Source organism: Salvia hispanica, chromosome 4 (genome assembly GCF_029641045.1).
Source record: "Salvia hispanica isolate PSC_SH4W2 chromosome 4, Shi_PSC_v1, whole genome shotgun sequence".
In the NCBI taxonomy this organism is placed as follows: Eukaryota; Viridiplantae; Streptophyta; class Magnoliopsida; order Lamiales; family Lamiaceae; genus Salvia; species Salvia hispanica.
The window spans coordinates 60551237-60577355 of record NC_142695.1 but is presented as its reverse complement, the minus strand read 5'-3'; the positions used below and the strand labels follow the sequence as shown (position 1 = coordinate 60577355).

Below are 26119 nucleotides of genomic sequence, written 5' to 3'. Positions count from 1 at the left end.
AAGCCAGCTATTTTTTGCAAATTAATTTTCTTTTCTCCATTTACTACCAATTAGTTAATCAACTTCCTAACATTTGAGTTTTGAATTTGCAATTCGAAATCCCTTCTAGCTCTGAAAGAAACTTTTTAAAAAAAAAAGAGAGTGACTGAATCGGAAAAGCAATTCGAAACCAGCAAAGATAAGATGAAAGCTTCATAAAAAGGTAGTATTTTCTTTCCTTGCTTTGAATAGTTTCAAAATTATCATGATAATTACATATGTTGTTGTTTCTGTTTAATCGAGAAGTTTGAATGTGAAATCGTTCGATTCAGAAATTTGATTCAAGACAGAATCATTTCTGTTAAATAGAGAGTTATTATAAGATTTAGTTAATCATGTTGAATTAGTTAGTTAAATTAAAATTCGCCTGATTTAGATCTTGTTAAATATATATACTCCCTTTTTTATCTTTCCTATTTTTACCTTATTATTGTGTGTTTGCAAATAAGTCCGTTTACAGTTTTCATTATCAAACTATTTGAACTTGTGCCTACAAATCCCTTCATCTTCCCCTCGAGTAATGCTTACCATTGAACAATTGGAGCATTTATTCGAACAGTTTCAGAACCTCAGTGTTTGCCAAATGCTAGTTTTTAATGGGCTTTTCATCGAACAGTTGGAGCTTGGCTTATGTTATGTACACATACACAAATGTTTTCCAATTAGGATTAAAATTTGATACTCCACTGTCTCACCCTAGTTGATTTTTTTCCATTTTATTAGCCTGCACATAATAGTTGGATCATTTTCATATATTTTTTAATATTTGGTACTTTCTTCTATAATTAAGTCATATTGAGTACTCCCTCCGTCCCGGGAAGAATGACCTCTTTCTTGGGCGGCACGGGAAGTTATGTAGCTTTATTTTGTATGTTTAGTGTGTGTTTAGTAATTTGCCATTTTAAATTGTCTTTAAATGGCCTATTTTACTTTTCTTCTCTCCTCGCTTATATACTTATTTTCCTCCACTTGAACTACATAAATGGTACCTGATCTTTTACTTTCACACATAATGGTATCTAATCTTTATTTTATATCGTTTTTGGTATCTATAAATCACATTTTTGGTACTTGATGCAACCCAAAATGCTCTCTAAACAAATACATATTCCCATTTGTATCATAGAGGATATTTTGGGCATACACAAAACTACTACCAAAAGTGATATTATAATATCTTCTCTCATTCTCCTCACTCTTTATACTATTATTATTAATTAATATTAATATTAATATTTTCATATTATAAATTAATAATTAAATTAATTTTTAATCATTCAAATATACTTAATCATAATTATAGTTATAATTATACAATAATATTATTATAATACTAAAAACTAGTACTCCCTCCATCCCACAAAAGATGTCACACTTGTGGGACGACACGAGATTTTAGGAGGTTTTGTTTTGTGAGTTAGGCGGAAAGAGAAAATATAATATTTATCTTACTGTGAGAGAGATTTTTTTCTAAAAATGAAAATGTGACATCTTTGGTGAGACAAATAATTATAGTATAATATTTTAAATTATGAACCATATAATATTGTATAATAATAATAATAATAATAATAATAATAATAATAATAATAATAATAATAATAATAATAATAATAATAATTATTATTATTATTATTATTATTATACAAATTATTATTATTATTATTATTATTATTTTATATTAAATTAGTGACTAATCAATATAGTCTTACTAAAAATTTAAAATTGTAAACTGTATTCATAATGATATAAAGAGTTGAATATTTTTAGTTAGGTGTTTCAACCCAAAAATGAGTATAAAATAATTTAATAAAAGATATTCAATTGATTTAATTATTTAAATAATTTATTTAATTAGGTGTTTTGTTCTTGATTTATGAATGCAAATAGATTTATGTATAAAATACTAAAAAGAAAGAAGAAAAAAAAGAGAAAAGAAAAAAGAGGAAGCATAAACTAAGAGAAAAAAAGAAAGAAGAAATGAAGATAAAATACTAAAAATAAAGAAGAAAATGAAGAAAAAAGAAAGAAGAAGAAACTAAAGAAGAAAAAAAAATCACATGCTTGGTAGTACTCCTATTTAATTGAAATTTTCAATAAATCCTTTCATAACCAAAAAATCACATGTTTGGTACCTAGGGTTATTTTTGTCACGAGGTACCAAAAACGATATTAAATTAAGATCAGGTATCATTTATGTAGGGATGGACAAAAATACTGAAATACCGCACTTATCGTAGCGAAAATACCGATTTTTCGGTATACCGCAATTTTCAGTACGGTATCATACCGTACCGAAATCTTTCGGTATGGTTAGGGTATCAACTTTCCTATATTGCTGTATACCGTGATATACCGAATATTTGGTATATAACATTGAATCGGTATACCGCGGTATACCGAATCCTCGGTAGATACCGAAAAATTGGTACATGTTGAAATATTATACTCCCTCCGTCCGGCTTAAGATGACACGTTTTTCTTTTTAGTTTGTCCCAACTAAGATGACATATTTCCTTTTTTGGAAACTTTCTCTCTCCAATTAATACACTCAACCACTTTTTCCCACCCCTATTAAAATATTCACCTTTCTTTCTCTCTCTATTTTAATACTTCCACCCACCTTTTCTCTCTCCAATTAAACACATTAACTAATTACTCCTAAAATCCCGTGCCGGCTAAGGAATGTGTCATCTTATCCGGGACAGAGGGAGTATATTTTACATTATATTTAATAGGGGTGCATTAAGGTTCTTACACCCTCTTAGTCTTAGATATAACACTAATATCGGCCCTTAGATCTATTAATCTAATGGCTATGATTAAAAGCACCACCGTACATTATTATATCATTTTCGTACATTAAGGCGCAATTTGGGTATAATACTATTACATCATTTATATGGATAAGTACATTAACTTAATGTATACATCATTTTGATCATTAATGTAAACCCTAAACATTAATGTGTTTTAATGTATATATCCCTTCTACGTAATGTTGATTATAATTTATTGAATGAATGGTGAAAGTTATATCCATTCCCTAAGGGTTTAGCAATCCATGGGGCTAGGGTGTAGTACCGACTCAGTAACACAACGTTCACTAGGGTAATCGTGTGGATATTATACCCTAGCCTTATGGATAAGTTAACCCTAGGGGACTGGATCTAACTTCCTCCGGTTAGTGAACATTATGTTAATATGATGGTACTACACCCTAACACCATGGAATACTAAACCCTTGGTGAATGATATTAACTTTCGGCCCTAAGGGAATTAATATGATGTTGCATTACTGGATAAGTGATGTACGCTATACCCATGATAATGTATATTGTACATTGTTGTCCAACTCATGCTTTTGTGAATTTGTAGATGCTATATAGTATAGCTTCCATTCACAAAAGCATGAGTCGGACAGTAATGTACGATATACCCATGATAATGTACAATATTGTACATTATCATGGGTATATCGTACATTACTTTCCGACTCATGCTTTTGTGAATTTGTAGATGCTATATAGTATAGCTTCCATCCACAAAAGCATTAGTTGGACAGTAATGTACGATATACCCGTAATAATGTGTACATTATTCAGTCACCTACGCACATTAATGTGTGAGACTCGTACATTAAATTCCATTTTCATACATTAATATCATGTACTAATAGAACATGATGTACAAATATAATTAAATCATGTAGCGAAGTCATGTATAATTGTGCTTTACTATTTTTACCCTTTAATGTACGAAAATGATACAATAATGTATGTCATTAGTTTTAATCATAGCCATCAGATTAATAGATCCAAGGGTGGAGATTTGTTTTCTGTCTTACAAATATTTAGTGTAATGATATGAATACATCCCATATTTAATATATTTATATAATATAAAATAGAATTAAAAAAAATCTTCAAAAATCTTACTTTTAAATATTTTGTGTATAAAAGAGATTTTTTTTTGCATAACGGTACTACGGTATACCGTAAAAGTACGGTAAACTGCAATAACGGTAAGCTAACAATATCAAAAATTAACGATACCGAATTTGCGGTATACCGAAACTTCAGTATGGTATCGGTATGATATTTGTCATACCGCAGTTTTAGGTAAGGTATGCGGTATGGCATTCTCGGTACGGTATACCGTATCGATATATCCCTACATTTATGTGCGAAAGTGAAAGATCAGGTACCATAGGTACCATTTATGTAGTTCACTCTTCTAAGTACTAATGCTTATTCTGTAATCTCCATGTTTGAAAAAAAAACATCTCAACTACGATAGTACATAGGGAAAACTTTTTTTTCATAATTTGAAATATTCTCATTGAGATTTTAGGAGAATAAATACTACTTCACCGCTGTAACGTGGGGAATGCAAGCTATTTGAATCACTAATTTTGTTGTTGTTTTTTTTTTGTCAGAGGGTCTTGATTAAATGGTTTTTTTATGCTCAAATCAATTGAAATAAGTAGTAACTAATTGTCTTAAAATTATCGATTCCACAACTTAAATGAAAGTCAATTCAGATGATGGCTCTTCCACACTTAATCCACCATGTAAGGAGTGATTAAATTATGTTCAAAATCCAATAGAATTTATTGATTAAAAGTGGACATTTCTTTGATGTTAACCTACATTATTTTAACTGTCTAAGCCACTTAACTTTCTTTTGTTATTGTTTTATGAAAATTTATCGGTCGCAGATATGTAGAAAAAGAGACTGAATCGGAAAATCAATTCGAAACCGGCAAACAAAAGAAGAGAATTTCAAAAAAAGGTATTCTCTCGTTCCTTTTATGCAGTTTTAAAATTCATCACATGATTGTAAATTTTTCAACTTTCTAAATCATGATTTTCAGAAGATCTCGTTCAGTAAAACATGCACGTAACAATCAACGCTATGTTAAGATCCGAAAGCATTATATTACTCGCAAAAAAAAGTTGATTAAATCTTATTGAAAGTATTATTTTTAATTAGAATTTATAATCCTTTAGATAATTTAGTGTTAACTTGCGCATCGTATTAAGAAGATTTGCCTATTTAAGTTGCATGGAGATCTTAAACAGAGAAAAAAAATAGGTTTACAAAAACATGAATTTTTGGACACCTGAATTCCATAACAAATGAAATCCTTATCGCAGTGGTCTTTTTTATACGGTTCCGTCAAAAAACTAACGATCATGCCACTGTATTAGCGTTGACCGTTAGTTTTTTTACGGAACCATAAAAAAAAGGACTACTTCAGCGACATTTTTATTTGTTTTGGTCATATGTTTAGGACCAAAATTGACCTTTACTTTTCTTTATAATTCAGTTTTTAAAAAAGTTGTGGGACGGAACAGAATTTAACCATTTTTTGTGATTTATGTAGCAATTTGCCTTTCAGAAATATGTCACTTTAAGTCGGACATCACATATCATAATTATACTCCTAGTTCTTGAAACAAGACACAAATAGGGAAACAAAAACAAGGAAAGAAGCTAAATACAAAGTTTATTTAAAAATGGAGGGAGTAATTATTTTCAATACATGCAACGATCTTATTAAGTGCAGTTATTGCAGAAGCATAAACATGGCGGAGGCCGCAGTCTCAGGGACGATACAAGAGAAGTTCGAGAACAAAATTGAAGAGCTGAAAGGGATGTTGGATTTCGTGAGAGAGTTGAAAATAGAAGAGAGGAGCAGGCTAAAAGATTTAATGGCTGACTTGGTCAAGTTGGCTCAAGGTGCCATGGACATGGGCATTAACGACTACCGCACTAGAAACATGTTCGAGAAGGTGACAAAGATGCAGATGATAAACTTTGGAGCTGATGAGAAAAATATCGGAGATGAAAAAGAAGAGGAAGTTGTGGTGGGGTTGGAGAAAGACATAGAGAAGTTGCTTGAAAAAATTATTTTTAAAGAATCGCGGTACTTACAGATTTTGTGTATAAAAGGCATGATTGGTATTGGAAAGACGACTCTGGCCAGACAACTGTACAAGGCCAAGGCCAAGGCCAAGGCCGGCACTAGCCAGTTCCAGCATCGTGCTTGGGTATTCATTTCTAGTGACATGAGTCACAGAGAGATACTTATGAAGCTGATACAGCAAATAGTCGTAAGAAATGAAAGTGATCCGTCATTGGAAGAAATGGGCACCCTAAATCTCGAACGGATGCTTCGCCAACACCTTGTAGGAAAGTCATATTTCATTGTTTTGGACAATATGTCGAATGAAGCGGAATTGAAATCCATCTTGAAATGTCTTCCATCTCGAGGTATATATCTTCGTCCGTTTTTTTACTATAATTGAAATCATATTTAACCCAAATGACTATATCAAATAATTTAATAATTGTTCTTATCATATGCATATATGCAGGTCTTATTGGAAGCAGTTTAAAGTTGCTGTTAACAAGTCGCTATGAGATTAAAACAACCAATGTCCATTATACTCACGAGATGAAGGCTTTGGATTCTGATAAGAGCTGGCAATTGTTTATGAAAACAATTGATAGAGTTACAGGTGTTGAGAACAAATTCTCGAAGGATTTGGAGAAGAAGGGCAAAGAGAAGCTGAAAGAATGTGGGGGTGTGCCGATAGCTATAATAGATGTTGCAAGGCAGAAAGCAAAAGAGAGACTTTCGGGGATGGAATGGGAACAACTTTTTGATTCAATTGATTTGAGTGAATCATTGAAGTCATTGGAACCGATGTATCAAGAATTGGGGGAAGAACTAAAACCACATTTCTTGCATTTGTCCTTTTTTAAGGAAAATGCAATAATCAGAGAAGAAAAGTTGGAAAAGATTTGGGCTGCAAATGGATTAAGTAGTGGATCAGTTGTAAGGGATTTTGCTGATGGATCGATTTTTGAAGTCGTGAAGCAGTACTTTACAACAAAAAAGTGTCGCCTCAATCCTCTGCTACACATGATATCAATCCAAAAGGCAAAAGAGAAAATCTGCTTTGAGATCTTAAGGAGAAATGATAACAGTAGGCCCTCTCAGCATGCCCTTCATCGTGTTATCCATTTTGGTAGAGAAAAGTTCTATCATTTCAGGAATGAAGATAGCAAACAGCTTATTTCTCTCATCTTCCATGGAGGTGGTAGCTACTTGGACGACACTAGCTCGTCTTATTGGGAGAGTCTTAAACTACTCAAAATACTTGACATGGAAGATTTTGGGTTGAAGACTTTATTCAAAGAAATCGGAGGATTGATTGAGTTGAGATACTTGGGATTGAGAAATAATTACATACAAAAGATCCCACGCTCGTTGGGGGGGTTGAAAAAGCTTGAGGCTCTTGATATAGCTCAGAATTTTATGGTGGAGGTCCCAGATATTATAAAGGAAATGGACGGTCTTCGTGATCTCCACATGTCTAATGTGATTTGCTCCAGTCCTTTGCAAGTAGATGCCCTAAAGAATTTGGAGACCTTGACCTACATCTCGATTTATGATTGGGCATATGATGACTCGCAATTGGAGAAAATGTTTAACCTCCGAACGTTGGGCATTGAAGCAGTTGATGAAAACTCAGATGTAGGCAATCTTTTTGAGACACTAGCTAAGCTTCCGAGCTTTGATAATCTTTTCATAAGAGGGTTTCGTTTTAGAAGCATGCCATGTTTGGACAAAATTGGTGTTATACAAAGTCTCGAGACGCTAAAACTAGATGGGCACATAGGTAGGCTACCAAGTGCAGATAAGATACCTCAAGGGATTATGCGCATAACATTGGTAAATACTTGTCTTGATGAAGACCCCATGCCAATATTAGAGAAGTTCACTCGCCTATCGTACCTCAAACTGCGAAATGCATACAGTGGTCAACAAATGGTGATCCGACAGGGCGGATTTCCCATGCTCAAAGTGCTTAGCATCAACGAGTTGTGGAATCTTGAGAAGATACAAGTTGATGATGGTGCAATGTCGAGTCTCAGGAATCTAGAAATCAATAGCTGTCCATTTCTCGAGACGCCCCCGGAACAGATTAAGAGGATGCCTGAACTGCAAAATTTAACGATGGTAACAACCAAACACGTTGCAACAAAGGTTGGAAAAACAGATTTGACCTCCAAAATTTTGGAGGTGGACATCTATCCATAATCTGAAGTTGATATATATCTGGTTAGTAGAGTATATATATTTTTTTTCTTTCATTTTCCCTTTTGTTTATGTGCAAATAACTTGTTCTACTGTCTTTGTAAACAAACTACATTAGAAAGATACAAGTTGTAGAAGGTGCAATGTTGACAGATACGTGTACCTCGACGAGCAGAGAGATAGAGGCTGAACTCACAGGCTTGGCCACTTCTTCACCACCATCGTTGCTCCCGAGGGCCACCACCGGACATCGCCACAAAGTTCATCAACCATGGTATCTTGAAGATTTTGTCTATGATTGTTTCCTTAATTTATCCATTATTTGGTATCTAATTAATTTCCATGTATCGAGTCGAGCATAATTATAAGCTCCATTCAGGGTTTTCTTTGTCGGTTCTTTCCCTGAATGCAAAAGAGAGTCGAACCGCATTTGTAAATAAGTATAAATAGATTTATTGTATCCCATCTCAATTAAGAAATAGTACAATATAATTTGTGTGTGTTTTAGAGCACTTTATTCAGTTATGTTATTGTTTTATGAAATACAAATAAAAGTTTATGAAAAATTTAGTTGAATATTGTAGTATTGTTTTCCTATTAATTTTACAATAAAATGTTTGTGAATCAAGTTAGTGGAATATGATTGTGATGGATTGTGATGGACTGCCGCTTGCGATAGTAGTCATTGGAGGCATCCTGCGCGAGTTATCAGACTCAAAAAATGTGGAGACAACTAAAAGGAACTGGATTAAAGTGTCGGAAGATGTGAACTCATATCTCAGTGAGAAGGACCCGCTAGAAAGCATGACAAAATTCATATCTTTGAGTTATGAGAATCTACCTCACTACTTGCGACCTTGCTTTCTCTATCTGGGGCTGTTCTCGGAAGACTATGAGATTTCAGCTTCCAAATTGATCCGCATGTGGATTGGAGAAGGATTCATAGAACGGAAGTGTAAGAATGAGTGCACACTTAGTCTCAGACTTAGAAAAGGAAATGCGAAAGAGAGAATAAATAGCTTCCAGAAACTAGCCGTTGGAGTTAGTTAGTTTGTTAGGAAATAGCCGTTGGAGGCTTAGTTTCTTGTTTTCTTGTTTCAGTTAGTTAGTGGCAGTTACCACTCTCATGCCAGCTTTAAATAGCTCAGTTATTGTATCTTGTAGAGCTAGAAATCAAGCAAAAAAAAAAATCCCTTTTCTCCAAGAAACTCTCTCGTTCTTCTTCAAGATTAGTGTGTGTTTTTTCTGTGTGAGTGAGATTATTCATACTGTGAGTGTGTGAGTGAATCTGAGGGTTTAGATCTTGCTGTGTTAACAAGTGGCGCCATCTGTGGGAAGATTTGAAGCTGTGTCTTTCCAGAAGTGTTCAGCCGATCTTCAGAGATGGCAGCAAGATTAGATGCAGAGAAATTCACGGGTAAAAATGATTATGGTCTGTGGAAGATGAAGATGAAGGCTGTGTTGATTCAGCAGGGTTTAGCTGCAGTTCTTACACCTGCGGAGAAAGGGAAAGCTCCAGTTCTTGATGAGAAATCTCAGGCCAAGATGGATGAAATGCAACTCAAAGCCCACAGCGCAGTGATCTTGTGCTTGGGAGACAAAGTGCTGAGAGAAGTTCAAGAATCCAAGACAGTCCTGGAGATTCTATAGAAGTTGGATGAAGTCTATTTGGCTAAGTCTTTAGCAAACAGACTTTAATTGAAGAAAAGATTCTACTCCTACAGTTTTGCTGCGGATAGGTACATCACAGAGCAGCTGGAGGAGTTTAACAAGATTGTTGATGATCTTGGCTCTGTGGATGTAAAGATTTTTTATGAAGACAAGGCCATCCTGACACTCAATGCCCTGCCTAGTTCTTATGATCAACTAAGTGATGCCATCATGGCAGAGATAAGCCTATCACATACACAGAGGTCTATTCAGCTCTGATGGCCAAAGAGCTTCAGAGAAATACCAGCAAGGGGTCTGATCTACAAGCCCCAGAAGCTCTAAATGTAAAGAAATTCAAGAAGCCAAAGTTCAAGAAGTATGAGGAAAATTCCAAGGGATCCACCTCTGATACACAAAAAGAAACCAGGTCATGCCACTGGTGCAAGAAGCCTGGGCATCTAAAGAAGGATTGTTTCGCTTGGAAGAGGAAGCAAGCATCTGAGGGCAAGGGACATAACACCTCTGACTGTGTAGAGGGTGTAGATCCTCCTGTCCAACTCCTGAATGTAGTAGATAAATGGGTAAATCAGAGGTGGATTATGGATTCTGGGTACAGTTTTCACATGTGCCCCAACAAGAGCTGGTTTCATGATCTCAAGGAGGCAGATGGAACAGTTTTACTTGGAAATAATCACATCTGTAAGATCAGAGGAGTGGGGAATGTGAAGCTGAGGCTTCAAGATGGCTCCATCAAGATCTTGACAGAAGTAAGGTTCATTCCTGAAGTTAAAAGGAATCTGATCTCTTTGGGAGTACTTGAGAAGAAAGGTTTCAATATCTTAATGAGTCAGGGAAAGATTCTAGTGCAATCAGGGAAGCAAGATGTTATGGTGGCTGAAAGAGAGTATACACTTTACTACCTAACTGCTGAAGCTGTTAATGGAGAAAGCCATTCAATATCTACTGAAAATATGAAGCTATGGCACATGAGATTAGGCCATCCAGCTAAGGGAAGCATGAAAGAATTGGTGAAAAAGGGTCTAATCCCTGGAGAAAGCAACAGCAAGCTAGATCCCTATGAGCATTGCATTTTGGGGAAAGCAAAGAAAGCCCCTTATCCTACAGGTATACACTCATCTACAGCTCATCTAGACTACATACACAGTGACCTATGGAGTCCTTCTCCGGTTAATTCTGTTGGTGGAGGAAGATACTACCTGTCTATTATTGATGACTACACTAGGAAGCTGTCGGTTTATATTCTGAGAGAAAAATCAGAAACTTTTGAGAAATTTAAAATATGGTGCAAAGAGGTGGAGTTAGGGAAAGGTAGGAGTGTGAAGTGCCTTAGGACAAATAATGGTTTAGAATATCTTTCTACTGAGTTTGACATGTGGTGTAAAGAAAAGGGTATGAAAAGGCATAGGACAGTCCCTGCAACCCACAACAAAATGGGGTTGCAGAGAGGATGAATAGGACTATTTTGGAAAGGGTGAGGTGCCTACTTCTAAGCTCTGGTTTGAGCATTAAATTCTGGGGAGAGGCAGTATATACTGCTTCTTATCTAATCAACAAGTGCCCCACTTCAGCTCTAAAGTCAGAGACTCCAGATTACATGTGGTATGGAGCTCATAGTGATTACTCAAAGTACAAGGTGTTTGGATGTGCAGCTTTTGCACATACTAGACAAAGTAAGCTTGAAGCTAGAGCCAGGCTCTGAAGTGTATTATGCTTGGCTATCAGAAGGGGGTTAAAGGTTATAGGCTCTGGTGTATTGAGCCTGGTAAGCAAAAGGTGATCATCAGTAGAGATGTGGTGTTCACTGAAACTCACATGCCCTATTTGAAGAAGGATTCAATTCCTGATGAGTCTGATAGTGACTTCTTTAAGGTGGAGTCAGGTGGCCAAGATGTTGGTGGAGTTAGTGATTCTGAGAGTGAGTCAGAGGCTGAAGATGTAGGTGCTTCTAGTCAAGGTGGAGGTACTTCAGAGACTACTAGAGAGTACCAGATTGCTAGAGATAAAGGAAAGAGAAATGTATGACCTTCCCAGAAGTTCTCTGATGAAGTTTACTATGCTTTGTGTGCTGCTGAAAACATTGAGCTCACAGATCCTCTCACTTATAAGGCGGCTATGAGAAGTAAGGACAGAGATAAATGGGTAGAAGCCATGAATGAAGAAAGTGAGTCCTTACTCAAGAACAAAACCTGGATTTTGGTGGATAAGTCTCAGCTGAAATCTGATGGGAAGGAAAGGAGGTTAGTAGCTGCAAATGGGTGTTCAAGAAAAAGATTGAAACTACTGATAAAGATAGAGTTAAGTTCAAAGCTCGTTTGGTGGCTAGAGAATTTACACAGCAAGAAGGTGTGGACTTCAATGAGGTGTTTGCTCCTGTTGTGAAGCACACCTCTATTAGAATTTTGCTGGCTGTGGTGAACCAATTAGATTGGGAATTGCAGCAGCTTGATGTTAAGACTGCTTTTCTCAATGGTGATCTTGAGGAAACAATTTTCATGGATCAGCCTGAGGGCTATGTGAAGCCTGGTAATGAGAGTAAGGTCTGCTTGCTTAAAAGAAGCTTGTATGGGCTAAAGCAAAGTCCGAGGTAGTGGAATAGAAAGTTTGATGGGCAGATGGTGAAGATTGGGTTTCTAAGATCTAAGTTTGATGATTGTATCTACATTAAGAAGAAAGGCAACACTCCAGTAGCCTATTTGTTACTATATGTAGATGATATGCTCCTTGCTGGACCATCTTTGGCTGAGATACAGAAAGTCAAGGATGATTTGAAGTCTAGTTTTGAGATGAAGGATCTAGGAGAGGCTAAGAAGATCCTTGCTATTAACATCCAGAGAGACAGAAGCAGTAAGAAGTTATGGCTCTTTCAGTCAGATTATATTGAGAAAGTACTGAAGAGGTTCAACATGGAAAATGCCAAAGCTGCTTCAACACCCTTGTCACAGAGTTTCAAGCTATCTAAGGAGCAGGCCCCTAAATCTATGCAAGAGGCAAAGGAGATGGAGTCTATTCTTTATGCTAGTGTGGTTGGAAGTGTTATGTACACCATGATCTGTACTAGGCCAGACTTGGCTCATGCTATCTCAGTTACTAGCAGATACATGGCTAGAATGCCCTCAAGTGGATTCTGAGGTATTTGAAGACCACTGGTAGCTGTGGTATTGTGTTTAATGGCTGTGATAAGGAGGTTGAGGAAGTAGTGGTGGGTTACTGTGATGCAGATTATGCCACTAATCTGGATAATAGGAAGTCTCAAACTGGCTATTTGTTCGCTATGTTTGGAACTGTGGTCAGTTGGAAGTCAGGGTTACAAAGTGTTGTTTCTCTATCAACAACAGAGGCAGAGTATATGGCATTACTGCAGCAGTACAAGAAAGCTTCTGGATTCAGGGTGTGATCTCAGATTTTGGTTTTGATCAGAGAACCATGATTGTTCATTGTGACAGTAGCTCAGCTATGTGTTTGGCTAAACATCAGTATTTCCATGAAAGGAACAAACACATAGATGTGAGACTACATTTTATTAGAGATGAAACAGAGAAGGGAAGAGTGAAGGTGGTCAAGATTGACACTTTACACAATCCAGCTGATATGATAACAAAGTCTCTAGGGAGAGACAAGTTTGATCATTGCAAGGCTTTGATCAAGATCTGCTGTAAGGACTGAAGTGTGTACTCAGGTGGAGAATTGTAATAATGAGTGCACACTTAGTCTCAGACTTAGAAAAGGAAATGCGAAAGAAAGAAGAAATAGCTTCCAGAAACTAGCCGTTGGAGTTAGTTAGTTTGTTAGGAAATAGCTTATGGAGGCTTAGTTTCTTGTTTTCTTGTATCAGTTAGTTAGTGGCAGTTACCACTCTCGTGCCAGCTTTAAATAGCTCGATTATTGTATCTTGTAGAGCTAGAAATCAAGAAAAAAAAAGAATCCCTTTTCTCCAAGAAACTCTCTCGTTCTTCTTCAAGATTAGTGTGTGTTTTTTCTGTGTGAGTGAGATTATTCATACTGTGAGTGTGTGAGTGAATCTGAGGGTTTAGATCTTGCTGTGTTAACAAGAAGGATGAACGTACACCATTGGAGGAGGTCGGGCAAAATTATTTGAAGGATCTCGTTAGTAGAAACTTAGTCAAAGCTCTCAAGTTTAGAGCTGATGGTAATATTAAAATATGCCAGATTCATGATACCTTGCGTGAATTCTGCCGCATTGAAACTGCAACCGAAAACTTTCTTCAAGAGATCAGGCTCGACGAACATGGACAATGTGCAACTACAATCTCTGAGTGGTGCCGCCGTCTTTCTATTCATTCCGATTGCAAGCGCTATGATAGGAGTAAAAGGCTAATCCTCGAAAATATATAAACACGAGAGGTGCTTGGATAAAATAACTCACTCTCAAATGAACTGTCAATCTGAAATAGGAAATAACTCTCGGCACATTTATTGAAGACAAAAAGAACAAGTACTGAAATATAAATCCTCCGCAGAGGCCGGCTACGTCGTCCTAAACTGATGTTCTTCCCAAGATGATATTAACTTATCTGTCGTCCACTTTATATAGCAAATCTAATAAAATAAAATAGGGAATACCTAACAACTCTAATAACCCATGAAAGTAGAAACTGACTTAACAATTATAACAACTAAAAGGAGACTGCCGAATTATTCTCTTTTAAACCTCCTTCTTTAAGAATAAGCTGTGTGAAAACGGTGGAAATGACAAAGTGATATGGCGGCGTCGGTGTGCCGAGAGCCCGGAGACAAAGTGGTCTAATTTTGACTTTTTAAAATTAACTTGCAAAATCAATTGGGCTCTTAATCTAATGTAGGTTAAGCCCATTATTTTCGGTCCATAACAAATCGTACTTCTAAGTTCTATGTTAGAATCTCCAATGCTACGTACTTCCCATCGCCCTTTCCATCGGACTTTCCAAAAACACCTTCTATCACGTCATAAGGACTTCTCACCCTCCTACCACGTCATAAGGACTTCCCACTACACAATCTAGACTTCCTATCGCCCTTCCCGCGCGGACTTCCGGCAATAAAAAAAATTCACAAATTCACAAATATTCAATTTACGTTACGGAATTAAAATTCCGATATGAAATCGGAAGGGGAAAATGCAACAACTTCATTAAAAAAAACATACATAATTATATAAAAAAAATTTACAATGCAAACAACAGAAAATTAAAATATCAACGTCTACCCCTCCGTGTCCAAAGCTCTTCCATGATATCGTTCTGAAGTTGTATATGGGCTTGTGTTTGCCGCATGTTGGCAAATGCGCGGATCTGATCGGCCCCTCCATGAGGTACCCCCATATGTACATTCGCGGTGGACACGCCGTGGCTTGGACCGGCACTCATAGAATCTTCATTGGTCCACTGAGTCAGTTCAACACCTTCACTTTCGACAATCATATTGTGCATAATAATACATCCATACATGACATCATCGATGCTGTCAATATACCACATCCGTGAAGGACCCTTCACTACCGCCCATCAACTCTGGAGCACAGCAAATGTCCGCTCAACGTCTTTGCGCGCTGCCTCCTGACGACCCGCAAAGTAGATCTTTTTACTTTCTAATGGGCATTTGATCGTCTTCACAAAGACGGGCCAATTTGGGTATATCCCATCAGCCAAATAGTATCTCATATTGTGTTGGTTGCCGTTAGCGATGAAACTGATGGCGGGACCAACGCCATTGCACTGATCGTTGAATAGGGGCGACGACTTGAGGATGTTGATGTCATTGTTCGACCCGGCTACTCCAAAATAAGCTTGCCATATCCACAGCCGGTAGTCAGCTACAACTTCAAGGATCATCGTGGGATGCTTGCCTTTGAAGCCGGTAGTGTACATCCCTTTCCAGCCGGCGGGGCAGTTCTTCCACTCCCAATGCATACAATCTATGCTGCCCAACATCCCGGAAAACCCGTGCATATCTATCAGCTGCTAGCAGTCTGCGGGGCTGGGCTTCCGAAGATACCAATCCCCGAATATCTCTCTAACTCCCTGGCAAATATACTCCAGACACTCGTTGGCTGTCGACTCGCCAATGTGGAGGTACTCGTCGAACATGTCGGCCGCGCCTCTGTACGCCAGTTGCCTGATTGCTGCCGTGCACTTCTGTATGGGCGTGTGACCGGGTTCGCCAACAACGTCCTCCCTGAACCTGAAATACTCGTATCGATGCTCTAAAGCATTCACGATACGCATAAATAGCGTACGATGCATCCTAAAACGTCGCCGGAATAAGACATCCCCAAAATGCGGCTCCAGAGCGAAGTAGTCTTGATACAATCGATGATGTGTAACGATGTGGTCCCGCGGTATTATAGTTTGATGACGGATTGGCCGAGGTACCGCCGCATGCTGCTGCCGCTGGATCGCCTGGCATAGTAGGCGATCTATCGCCCCTGTCATAGCGGCCTGCAATTCTTTATTACTATCACTGTCACTACGCCCCCGCCACTACCACCCGCACCACTACTAGCAATTCTAGATATACTTGAGAATAGAAATTTAGAGAGAGAGAAACTCATTAACACAAGTGGTGCGATTGAAATGAAGTTCAACGAGTCGTATATATAGAGTTTTTTTTTTTTTTAAAAAGGCGGACGTCCGCGAGTCGCCACAATGGCGAACGTCCGCATGCCCTTCCGCCGTTTTAAGGGAAGCTAACTGTAGCGTCTACTAAGTGGATCTAACTCGCTAGAACTCTGTCACAGTTATGAAGCAAGTTATGTTAAATCATACACGATTGTGTCACTCAATCATGAAGCATCAAGATTAACTTAGGGAAGAAACAAAGTAAAAACAAAACGGATATTAAATAGAAAACGAAATTGTATAAACTAATAAAAGTTACTAACACATCCGAAGAAACCTATGAATTTAGTTAGACATAATTGAATAAGCTAAAAACATAGATTGGAGTGAAAACAATTGGAACATAGAACTAAAGCAAATAAAACACGTAGGTTGAATCCTTGTCGTTCTTGATGTTCTTGCTTCTTTCTCCAACCCCTTGCACAATGAAGAACTCTCAAATTTATGCTATGGAAGTAATTGGCAAAAAGATGATGAAAGATTAGGGTTGGAGGAGGAACTATGAAAGCTCCCCTTTTGGGGGCTAAGGAAGGGTTGAATTTTATGAATGAGGTTATGGGGTATATATAGGCTTTAGAAGGATTTAAATTTGGTAATAAGTGTCCTCCAAGCATTAGGAAATATGTAATTTTCGTTCCTCACAGTAGAAGGAAAAGATTTGGCTTCACAAGGTAATATCTTCTTGCCTTCTTCAAATTCCCGCATAGACTGCAGCTGGCAGCTTTGCGTGACCTTGGTAGAACGGTCATAACTCTCTCCACAGAACTCTGATTGAGTTAATTCTTGAACCATCTTGAATCTCTTTTCAAGACGAAGAGAATGGTGTGTAGACCGCTCCGATCGGACTTCAGGATCGCCGGAAAATTGAGTTTGAAGACAGCTGTCGCGCGGCGCGTTTCTGTGGCGGGCCGCCGCACCTTGGCCGGCGGTCGCCGCGCGCAGTCCAGTAGCTTCTGACTCCTTGTGGCGGTCGCCACGCACTTCCCGGCGGTCGCCGGGCGTGTCTTTGTCACCGCTAAGTGCCGGCGGTTGCCAGAAGTGTTGCGGCGGTCGCCGGAGAAGCTCCAGATTTCCTACTTCGCGTTTTTACTCCCTTTTTTGGCTCAAATATGCACATTTCTCACAAAACACGTCAAAATACCAAAATAGATAAAATATGCAAATAATGGACATGTAATGCAACTTTGACCTTAAAAATGGGCCAAATAATGAAATTAAAACCGCGCAAAACCCGAGCGTATCAGGCGCCGCTGTAGATGCTCTTAGGAGTTCAGAATTTAGTTTAACCATTCTCAAAGTTAACTCTAGTTAATTGATTTAATTAATATTAAGCTATTGCTAGATAAAAGATTTGAATTTGGTGTAAATGATTGGACATAGCCTTATAAGGAGGAGGAGGGTTATTGATGCACTATTTATTAGCACTAAAAATACCTGCAAGCATACAGGGTAGATTTAGTATAGCCAAATGTCAGTACCAGGATATCGAACACAGGGAATTGCAACTGACTACCATATACTAAGCATCATATACTATCTAGAGACACTGAGGTTTTGGGTTGATTTATTAAACTAGACAGAAATAAATAAACAAATAAAAAGAAGTATAAAAACATATGATACAAATCAGGCTAATGACGTAGAATTTTAGGATCCAAAACACAATCGACCTCCTTGAATTACGGTCTCTAGAGTTATTAAGTCGGTCACTTGACTAGATTAAACCCCTTCCCGAGTGAAAAATCTGTAGATTAGGTGCAATAATTGAAGTCCCCTTCTAATTCTTAGACCTAACTCCTAAAAGATCGTTAAGACCAATGGCCTCACGTGAAACCTCAACTCTCCCGAGTTCTATTGAATTAAAGTGTGAATTATCCCTTTTCCAAGTCACTATTTCGTCTCCCGAGTACTCTAATCAACTCTAACATATATTCAAGAGGTAGCTAATCAATTGAATATAGAAGGCACAAGGATAAATCAAATAACTGCAAGAGCTAACACGGAAAATCAATTGAATATCTTCAACAAAAAATCCACAAAAGTTGTTCTACTCATAGACAAGTAAAAACTACAAATAAAGTACGAGACATGAAAGAAATAGATAAAACCCAAGGTTGAATCTTCAATCTCTAGTCTTCTCTTGCCTGATCTGCAGAGCTCCGCTCCAATGGAAGATGGATGGTTATGTGTGGAATATGGGATGGATGGATGTGTAGAGGGGAGAAGGATTGGAGGCTCTGAGATGAATTATGAATTAGGTTAAGGAGGTATTTATAGGTTGGAAAAAAAAAAGGTTTAGAATGGTAAATAATATCCTCCAATTAATTGAAAATATGATAGTTTCAGATCCTTCAATTAAAAGGAGAGATTTGAGCAATAATATATTCCTTCCTTGAATTTCCGCCTAATTTTCGCCAGCTTTGACTGCACTGCGCAACGTTCGTAGAATAGACATAACTTTCTCCACAGAACTCCGATTGAGACGTGCAAGATATCCACGCGAAGCTCTTTCGAAGAGGAAGAGAATGATATGCATAAATCACTGATTGGACTCCAAATCTGATGGCAGAATGGGCTCGAACAGAGGCTGCTGCACCTTGGCCTTTTTGCACCTTTTTTTCTATCTTTTTCTATCATTTATCAACAAACACATTAAAAACACAAAATCCGTGTTTGTCAGTTATCCATACTTATATTGATCGATGAGCTTGGATCATCACCAAGTCAACGTGGACAAGATCTAAGAGTTTTAACACGTCTCCCTTCACGTGTGGAATGACATATCAGACTTCCATCACGTGGATAGGCAAAAGAAAAAATAAAGAAATAATATTCATTATCGACTTAGGCCCGCTCTTATACCATATTATTAATGGGTCACTATGGTGCAATACACGTACACTAGCCAATATTTTACGTACTAATGACTATTTTTAATTTTATTCAATATTTTGCTAAAAGGTTGAGTGACCCGTTATAAGTAATATGGTATGGTGTAACACGCGTACACTAGCCAAGTAGGAAAATACACTGCCACTTTGAATACGGTGAAAAACCCAAGAACTTTGAACTTGTAGTGAATTTCTTAAAATAAAATAATTTGGCAAGATTAAATCCTATGTGTGGTATTAAGGCAATTTTAAATAACTCGGAGATGACATGACAAAATTAGTGTCGAAATGGAAAGTCAACCCACACAAACAAGGTTGTTTGAATTTTTATACTCCATAAAAAGTAGAGCACATTTATCATTTTTGGCCGTCCACAAAAATAGAGAACATTCATTTATGAAATTTTTTTAAACAAATAATAACCCTACACATCATTCCACTAACACTACTTCTCACTTACTTTTTCTCCTTTTGTATTACTTTTTTCCATTCTCTCTTACTTTACCAATTCTACATTAAAACCAGTGTCATACACCAATTGCTCTATATTTTTGTGGACGGAGGGAGTATATTTTATGAAAGAACGATTTCGTTTTAGTCTAGTTGGACATTCCGACATGTCACCTCTTACCAAGACAACATCGTCTAGCATATTTCGGCATGCCACCTTGGATGCATATTGGATGAATTTGATTTGTGGGAAACTGACTACAAGCTAAATATTCATACTCCTCTATCCAACTTAATTGACTACAAGCTAACATTTTAGAACTTAAACTGATTGAGGTTGATCATACAAACGGATCTCTACTCAAGTGTGTCCAAGGGATCCGCGACTATCAGAAGGAGGTCTATGAACGAGTCATTCAAGTTCCGAGTCATTCAAGTTCGACAGTTATAAGGTAAGTTGATTTGATTCTCCTAGTTAGATCTTCTTTTTATAGACCCATACATTGACAAGGAATTTGATAAGTAACTGTGTTTTTTTGTTTAGCTTTTTAGGTGTAATGACAAGAATCTGAGGTATGGTGGATTTGATGATCAAGGTTTCAAATCAAAGGTTTTATGAAGACATGAGATGTTCTGCTGTGGACAAGCATCACCATTTGTGTTTTATTATGCGTCTTGTTTTCCTTTTTTGTTAATGTTTATGTATTTCTTGATTTGAACATGAAATGTTGCCATTCTGCGTAGTTTGATACTTAATAAATGTTTGTTCCGTAAATACTCGAAAGATCTTCTGATACGATCCTCTATATCATAGGATATCCATATTATTTAGTTATATTTGATTTACCATATCTTTTCCATATTTGTTTCTTGCTCAATAAGTTAGGATAGTAGTATTCTAGTATTATAAATAGGAGATATTGTATTCATTCAATCAATCAATTAATGAAATATTATTTCTCCCCAAAGATAAACGTGTGTTTTACAAACCCTAGACCTTGTGTTGCCTGATGGAAAAGACTTCCGCGCACAACCAATTCTTGCCTCCGTCAATCCTACGATTGGACGCCGGAGAGAATATCGATCTCCGAAGGTAGTCGTCGAAGGGAAAAGCCCTGGTGTTTTCATCGTGATCTCACGCTCCCAATAACTCGAACCGAAGCTACACCGCTGCCCGACGGAAAACATTCCGCGCACAGCGACGCTTGGGTTGTCGAGTCCCGCTTGTCCGCCGAGCTCTAGCCGCCGGACAAGTCTTCTTCTGCAAAGCCCGACGGGAAGGATTCCCACGCGCTGCGTCGAAGTCAACTACCATCATGTCATCAAAGTATCATCATCGCCAATTCGATCACAACCATACACAGCCACTGCCCGAACCGCCACACAGAATTCAACAGCCACCCAAACATGTTATAGCAGCTTGGCATGCCGAGGGAGGAGAGCCCTTGCAATACGACCGCCTACATTTTACTAGCAGGACAGCTACGGCCGCTGGAAGATTCCTAGAATGACAGAGACCGCACGTGGTACAGAGATCCATGCCAAGCTGGATTATCTCCTTGCTGCGTTTTATAAGTGGGAGAACAAGTGGGATACCACAGATCGTCATGTCGGAAAATTACATGCTCTGCCGTGACCTGAGCCTGCTCACAACGGTGGAGAGCGTCGAAGTGCAAGACAGCCATGGCGTGACCCACCGCCGCTCCTGCTCGAAGATAGACCAACTACTCCACGACATGCTAACGCGCTTTCATGACCAACCCCATCCGTGAACCATTGCTAACAATTGGGATTAAGGGGAGTGACAATTGCAGAGACTGTTAGAGTTTGTATACTAGAAATCACGTTTCGAGTGATTGAATACTGTAAAACTCTTATTTTATTTTCCAATGAATAAAACAGATTATTTTTGTCATAATGTTGTTATGTTTTACATTTAATGGATGTTAATGCATGTTTAAATGTATAAGTTAACTTAACAAAGTCTAAGTCTTTGTTTTAGTAGACCGGTTGTGGGCGTCGTCCACTTTAAGGTAATACGGTCAGTTCTAAACAAAGAAAAATATGAATTTCACAACCTAGATGGAATTAGACTACCCATCGAGAAAGGTTGCAATGTCAGTCCGTATATTTCTAAGCCTTACTGAAATAAGATGACATTGGTGTGGTATAGCACTGAACGGATCTAACAGCAAGACTTGCCTTGGGCTATCTACTGAAAGGCGAGGTCTTGATAAATATTTATTTCTTAATCAATGTAGGTTAGCATTGAGCATACGGTATTGATTATGCATTGCTTTGACTTATCAAATGGTGCGGGTTTTTCGTAGCCCAATTATCCTGATATATTGGGCAGTGGTGATCGATATCTAGCGGTGCTAGGATTGCTATTATATTGAATCGTGCACGAGGTGAGTCTCGTTTGATAATGTCCTCAAGAGGAGCGCGAAACTAAGTTTTATTATTCGGAACCTAGCTAGTTGGAGTATGATTACTCTATGAATAATAAATGAGTGTTTCATGCTAAGTCCACTCTTGGAATTAATAAGAAGTTAATTAATTAAGTCAATAGCAGACATTAATTAATTAATGGACATATTAATCTTAAGCACGGGAAATGAAAGATAAACGGAAACCCGGATTACTTATAATTTCGGATTTGGATGGGGAGAGTTCAATATTACTTCTGTAGTGGCTGCTCGTAATATTCCAATTATAACTTATATTAAATTGTGGGTTCAATTTAATTAGTAAAAAGTAAATTGGATGAGCCCATATCCAAAGCCTTCCATAGATCCCTGTCTGGGCCCAAAAGGAACTTAATATAAATAGGAGAATAAAGGAGACAGAAAATACACAATATCTCATATTGCAATTTTCGAAAATTTCGATCTCTCCCAGCTGTAGGAGATTTCGAATTTGAGTCCTATTCCAAAAAGGATTTCTTCTGTCTTCTTTATTTAAGTCCTAGTATTCTAGTAAGATCAGCCCACACTGATATTAGAGTACAGTTCGGGAACCAGAGAGAAGATTTGTGGTCTAGTACTTAAAGCTACACGTGGAGAAGTCGCTAGCCATCTTCAATTCTTTGGAGAATTAATTAGGTATTATTCTACTCCGTAGAAAAGCATGTTTTAGGTTTTCAATATTCTTAAAGCATGATTAATTCAAGTTATGAGCATGATACATGTGATAATTACGCGAATAGATTTTGTCTAAATAATCTGCTAAATAGATCTGATTATTATGTGATTTATTTACATGCTCTTCCGCTGCGTGCACCAACAATTGGTATCAGAGCCAGTCTTTGGCTCTGATTATTTGGATTTAAATTTCGCGAAATTCATGTATGCATGTCTTGATTGATTACGAAGCATGTTCTTGTGTTTTTATTTTTTATGTTTATGCATGTTGAACTCAAGAACATTCGAATCATAGAACTTGAATTATTCGAACGAACTAGATGTGCGATTCGTCGGCGCTTGCGCCGGGACGAATTGCGCTATGATCGATCGAAGAGGGTTGCCAATCGAGTGGGAGCCGAGGGCGACGGGCATGGGGCGACGCGCCGGCGAGCAAGGGCTCGCGCGCGCCACCGGCCAAGCCCGCCAAACCCTAGCCGGCCCCGATCAAACGCGATGCGACGCGACAGGAGCCGAGGACGTGCGATCACGCGGCGACGCGCATGCGAGCAGGGGCTCGCGCGCGCCGCCGATCGAGACCGCGAGCCCAGGCGGCACCAGACGCGTCGGACGGAGGAAGCCTGGCACGGTGGCTCGTCCGAGAACCACCGAGGCGCCGGTCTTCTTCGCAAAACCCTAACCCTAACCCTAATACCGAAACCCTAGCCGACCCAGCCCTAGCGAGGCGCAACCGAGAGCAGCCGCCGGCTGCTGGTGCGCGCGAGCTCGTCGGGCAGTGGGAGATCGCCGGGAGGTCGTGGCTCTGGCTGCGCCTTCTGGCTCGACGACGACGGAGGGTGAAATCTCGGCGGTTGTCCGCCGGGAGGAAGAAGGGAGAAGGAAGAGCGCGCCGTAAGGCGCGGGTTTTCCGGCGGTCGTCGGGGGGCGAACACGCCGTCCCGGCGAGAATCTCCGGGGATATCTTCGTATCTTCGTTGTGTAGATTCGTGCCAACCTCGAATCTCTAGAAATTGACGAAAGATTATTTTAATGATTATTTAATTGTTTAATTAATAGATATCATTAAAAATAATATTATTTAATGAAATAAAACATTTTGGGAAGATTTCCCTAGATTTTAGGAATATTTGGATTATTTTCTATATCTATGAATATTTTATATCCTAGATGATATAGATAAGAATAATTTAATAGTTTCCTAATTATAATATATATCTAGAATCTATTATAAGATATGATATATATAAGAATACATTAAATAATATAATTGATATTCTTCCTAATCTTGAACTTGGAAATTATATGAATTTGATTTTTCATGTCTAATTAAGATTATAAATAATGTATTTTATTTTAGATATATCTTATAGTAAGACATGAATGAGAATTAAATTCTAGATTAATAGTTTCTATATTAAGATATTAAAGATTATAAAAGATTTAATTATCCAGTAAATTAAATACCAACAGAATTTAATTAGTCTTAATCTGCCTTAAGGCTAAAGGATAATTAATTAAAACCATAACCCAAATATCTAAGCGATAATTATGAACTAATGGTTTATATATGGTCTCCATCGGTTGGACTGCCAAATTTTGTGAAGCTGATTTTCTAATATTATCGCCACCTACAGAGTAGGGACAATAATCCTACGAAAACAGTAAGTTCATAAGGGCGGACTTCTCAAATAATGAATAGAGTGAACTAGAAAGTGATTCCTAATATTATCGCCACCTACAGAGTAGGGACAATAATCCTAAGGAATTGCGAGTTTCAGGGTTCAATCGGAATTTATGAGATAGCTTGATTTTGTTATCAACACATGAACATTGTTATGGGAGTGTGTTGTAGAAATAAAATACTGTAATGCTAAACCAGGTGGTCGTGCTTAGGAAGCATTTGACATGTCAACCTCCAGAGGAGGAAGCTATTGATATGTCGGTGTTGTGACCAGTAAATTGTCGAAATTTTAATGCGTATTAACCTCCTGAGGAGGATACAATTTATTAATTTTGCTGTTGTAAGATTTTGAAAAGTTTTATGGTTAATCTACTCAATTTCCTTACATAAGTTTATGACAAATAGTAAAATCTTCTGTTTGCAGTGCAATAAAATTCGTCAAGATGTCTTTTAATCCTCTTTCTGCCATTCTCAAAGAAAACAAACTCGAAGGCCAAAATTACATCGAATGGAAACAAAACTTGGATATCGTTCTCACAGCAGAAGAGTACAAGTTCGTACTCACTACTCCACGCCCAGCTGTCCCGGCTGCTAGTGCCAGCCAAGCATTGCGAGATGCGCATAGACGGTGGCATAAGGCGAATGAGATGGCTAAGTGCTACATGTTGGCTTCTATGTCATCAGTACTCAAGCATCAGCATTCTGCCATGGAAACTGCCGCCGAGATCATGACAAATCTCGCAAATCTTTTTGGTACTCAGAATCGAACGGCTAAGTCTCAAGCCTTTCGGAGTATCATGACGAAGTCTATGAAGGAAGGCTCGTCTGTGAGGCAACACGTCCTCGAGATGATGAGTCACCTCAACCAGATTGAGGTATTGGGAGGGACGATCGATCCCGAGTCCCAGGTTACTGTAATCCTTCAGAGTCTTCCCCCTAGCTTCCAGCAGTTCAAGCTCAACTTTGAGATGAACAAACGGAATTATACTTTAGCAGAGTTGCTGACTGAACTTCAGTCGGCGGAGGACCTTATGGTTCAAGCTAAAGTAGCTATGATGAGTATCGCGCCTAATTCCTCTGGCTCTAAGGCTAGAAGAGGAAAGAAAAAGGCACCGAACCAAGTAGCAGTCAACAATGCTAAGGGAAAGAAGAAACAGCGGGGTGACAAGAAGCAAACTGGAAAATGCTTCAAGTGTGGAGAGAAAGGTCATTGGAAGCCAGATTGTCCTAAAAAGGGCAAGGCTACAGGTATGCACCATGCTCTAGTAGTCGAGTCATGTTTGGCTTTGACATCTACTCATACTTGGGTTATTGATACTGGAGCAACTGATCATATATGTTTTGATCCTGACTTGATGCAGGTGACAAGACGGCTACATGATCGTGAGATAGAGGTCCAGCTGGGCGACGCTACGAAAGTGGCGGCCGTTGCAGTGGGAGACGTTTATTTACGTTTTTCTAGTGATAGATTTTTGATTTTGAAGAATGTTTTGTTGATACCCTCTTTTAGAAGAAAT

The 26119-nt window shown here is 38.2% G+C and overlaps 1 protein-coding gene across 2 annotated transcripts; it reads left to right on the top strand.

Moving 5' to 3' along the window:
• Positions 1-8652, top strand: LOC125196662 (disease resistance RPP8-like protein 3). Of its 2 annotated transcripts, none has more exons than XM_048095266.1 (5): positions 1-202; positions 4760-4833; positions 5621-6318; positions 6423-8176; positions 8271-8652. In XM_048095266.1, the coding sequence occupies exons 3-4, from the start codon at positions 5631-5633 to the stop codon at positions 8153-8155; spliced, it is 2421 nt and encodes an 806-aa protein (XP_047951223.1). In that variant the 5' UTR covers positions 1-202; positions 4760-4833; positions 5621-5630; the 3' UTR covers positions 8156-8176; positions 8271-8652. The 2 variants fall into 2 exon arrangements, with proteins under 2 accessions (XP_047951223.1, XP_047951224.1); XM_048095267.2 differs by having other exon boundaries at positions 5612-6318.
• The last annotated feature ends 17467 nt before the right edge of the window (positions 8653-26119 follow it).